Here is a 3,332-nt window from a genome sequence, read left to right on the forward strand (position 1 = left end):
CAGGGATGCAGCACAGGGATGCAACATGGGTGCAACACAAGGATGCAACGCAGGGATGCGACACAGGGGTGCAACGCATGCATGCAACACAGGGATGTGATGCAAGGATGCAACACAGGGATGCAACACAAGGATGCAATACAAGGATGCAACACAAGGATGCAACACAGGGATGCAACACAGGGATGCACACAGGGATGCACACAGGGATGCACACAGGGATGCACGCAGGGATGCACACAGGGATGCACACAGGGATGCACACAGGGATGCACGCAGGGATGCAATGCAGGGATGTGACACAGGGATGCGATGCAAGGATGCAACACAAGGATGCAACACAGGGATGCAGCACAAGGATGCAATGCAGGGATGCAGCACTGGGATGCAACACGGGTGCAACACAAGGATGCGACACAGGGATGCGACACAGGGATGCAACGCATGCATGCAACACAGGGATGTGATGCAAGGATGCAACACAGGGATGCAACACAAGGATGCAATACAAAGATGCAATGCAGGGGTGCAATGCAGGGATGCAGCGCATGCATGCAACAGGGATGTGATGCAATGATGCAACACAAGGATGCAATACAAGGATGCAATACAAGGAAGCAATACAAGGAAGCAACGCAGGGATGCAACATGGATGCAACTCAGGAATGCAATGCAGTGTTGCAGCACAAGGATGCAATACAAGGAAGCAATGCAGGGATGCACTGCATGCATGCAATGCAGGGATGCAGTGCAGGGATGCAATGCAGGGATGCACTGTATGCATGCAATGCAGGGATGCAATGCAGGGATGCAATGCAGGGATGTACTGTATGCATGCAATGCAGGGATGCAATGCAGGGATGCAGCGTGCACCCTGGCAGCACCTTGGCCTTCTCCTGCGCCATCATGTGCAGCTCCTGTTCCCCCATCCAGGCTTCGGCCTCGGCGGCGTCGCAATAGAAGAGCTGTGCAGCCCGGGCTCTCTCCAGCCGCTGGTGCCGCAGCTCAGTCTGCAGCCGCAGCTCCTGCCACGCGTCGCGCAGCTCCTGCAGCAGCTCCTCACCTGCAGCACCTGCAGCACCTGCAGCACCTGCAGCACCTGCAGCACCACCGCGCCCCAGCAGCTCCGCAATGCGCGGCTCGTGGCCCTGCAGCTCCTTCTGCAGCGTCTGGTATGGGGGGAGAATGAAGAATAGGGGGGTTAGGACCCCCATATAACCCCCCATCCCCCCCATAGGACCCCTCTGACTCCATAGGACCCCTATTCCCCCCATAGGACCCCTCTGTCCCCATGGGGGGGGGATTAGGGGGTTAGGGGGGAGTGGGGACCCCCAGTGAGGGGTTGGAGGGGAGAATATGGGGGGTGAGTAAAGTGAGGGGGGAGTAGGGACCCCCATTGAGGGGGTGGGGGGTGAGGGGGGAGTGGAGACCCCCATAGGGAGGGTGGAGGGGCTCGTGGCCCTGCAGCTCCTTCTGCAGCGTCTGATATGGGGGGGGGGGGAGAAAAAGGGGGTGAGGGGGGAGTGGGGACCCCAGTGAGGGGGTTGGGACCCACATTGAGGGGGTGGGGGGTGAGGGTGGAGTGGAGACCCCCATAGGGAAGGTGGAGGGTGGACCCAGCATTTGAGGGGGTGGGGGGCAGAATATGGGGGGGGGTTTTAAATGAGGGGGAGTATAGTGGGGACCCCGCCATTAGTGAGGTTTTGGAGGGCTCGTGGTCCTTGCAGCTCCTTCTGCAGCATCTGGATGAGGGGGGGGGATAAAAGGGGGCAGTAGGACCTCCCATAAGTGAGGGGGTGGGACCCTCACATTGAGGGGGTTGGGGGGAAATATGGGGGGTGGGTCAAGTGAGGGGGCGAGTAGGGACCCCCATAGGGAGGGTGGAGGGGTGGGGGCCTGGAGTATGAAGACCCCCATAGGGGGGATTGGGGAGGGGGGTATGGGACGCCCCCACTGGCAGGGGTAGGGGGGTGGGGAGACCCCCATAGGGAGGGGCTAGGGGGGGGGGTGGGACCACATTTGAGGGGTGGGGGGGAGTAATAGTGGGGGGTGGGGGTAAAGTGAGGGGGGAGTGGGGACCCCCATAAGGGAGGGTGCGAGGGGTGGGACCTCCATTGAGGGGGGTGGGGCGTGAGGGGGAGTGCGAGACCCCCATAGGGTAGGTGGAAGGGCCGGCCCTGCAGCTCCTTCTGCCAGTTGTCTGATATGGGGGGGGGGAAATAAAGTGAGGGGGTTGGGACCCACACTGATGGGGTTGAGGGGGGTTGGGGGGTGTGGAGTACCCCTTATCGAATTATAGGGAGGATGTGGGGTTGGGGTTGGGGGGGGTAAAGGAAGACCCCATAGGGCGCAATTTGGGAGGGGGTATGGGGACCCCAGTTGGGGGGGTGTGGGGGTGTGAGACCCCCGTATAGTGACGGACTCGGCGGGTGGGACCCACAATTGAGGGGTGGGGGCAGGAAGAACAATGGGGAGGGTGGGGTAAAAGTGAGGGGGGAGTGGGGACCCCCGGAGGGGGTGGGGGGGTTGTGGAAGTGTGAAGACCCCCATAGGGAGGAATGAGGGAGTTAGTGGGATCCCACTGGGTGCGGGGTATAGAGACCCCATAGGGAGTTGGGGTTAGAAGATCTCATAGGGGAGCTGAGGAGATTGGCTATGGTGGGGAGGGATAATGGAGACCCATAAGAGGGGTAGATGGATATGGAGAACCCCACATAGAGGGGGTAGGTGGATATGGAGACCCCCATAGGGTGGTTTGGTGAGTTATGAGAGACGCCTTCTGGGGGGCTGGGGGTGGGAGGGGGTAATGGGGATCTCACAGGGGATGGGGGGGAGGGGGGGAGTATGGAGACCTCCAATAAGGGTTATATGGATAGGAGACCCCCAGGGGGTAGATGGATATGGAGACCCATAGGGGGGTTGGGGCTCTGGGGGGTGGTAGGGGGTATGGAGACGCCACTGGGGGATTGGGGGGTAATAAGACCAGCGCCCATAGATGGGGTAGGTGGATATGGAGAACCCATAGGAGGGTAGGTGGATATGGAGACCCCCATAGATGGGGGGTAGAGTGAATATGGGAAGGACCCCCATAGGTGGTCGTGGGGTTGGACCCCCACCTTCAAGCCCCCGACCCCGGACCCACCTGTCTCTTAAATGAGGAAGGCTGGCCCGAGGCAGGTCCTTGCCGTGGTCGGTGAGGCGGCATGGGGAGGCGCTCCGACCCACAGCTGGGGGGACAAACGGGGGGGGGTGTTGGACAGGGTCCACTCAGGAATCCCACCCCCCCATACCTCCCCAGGAACGCCCCAACTCACAATCTCAACCCCCCTAAT

At 60.7% G+C, this 3,332-nt stretch overlaps 1 protein-coding gene across 1 annotated transcript in view; it reads right to left on the reverse strand.

The window, feature by feature from the left end:
• Positions 1–603: 603 nt before the first annotated feature.
• LOC107307541 (spectrin beta chain, non-erythrocytic 2-like) overlaps positions 604–3,332 on the reverse strand; it is a gene marked incomplete at its 5' end in the record, with an annotated part of 24,800 nt that continues 22,071 nt past the window's right edge. The window contains one exon of the mRNA XM_032441874.1: positions 604–1,169. Within this exon, the coding sequence (XP_032297765.1) occupies positions 660–1,169 (510 nt within the window). The remainder of the gene's footprint in view (positions 1,170–3,332) is intronic.

This window comes from Coturnix japonica, unplaced genomic scaffold (assembly GCF_001577835.2).
Source record: "Coturnix japonica isolate 7356 unplaced genomic scaffold, Coturnix japonica 2.1 chrUnrandom660, whole genome shotgun sequence".
Lineage (NCBI taxonomy): Eukaryota > Metazoa > Chordata > Aves > Galliformes > Phasianidae > Coturnix > Coturnix japonica.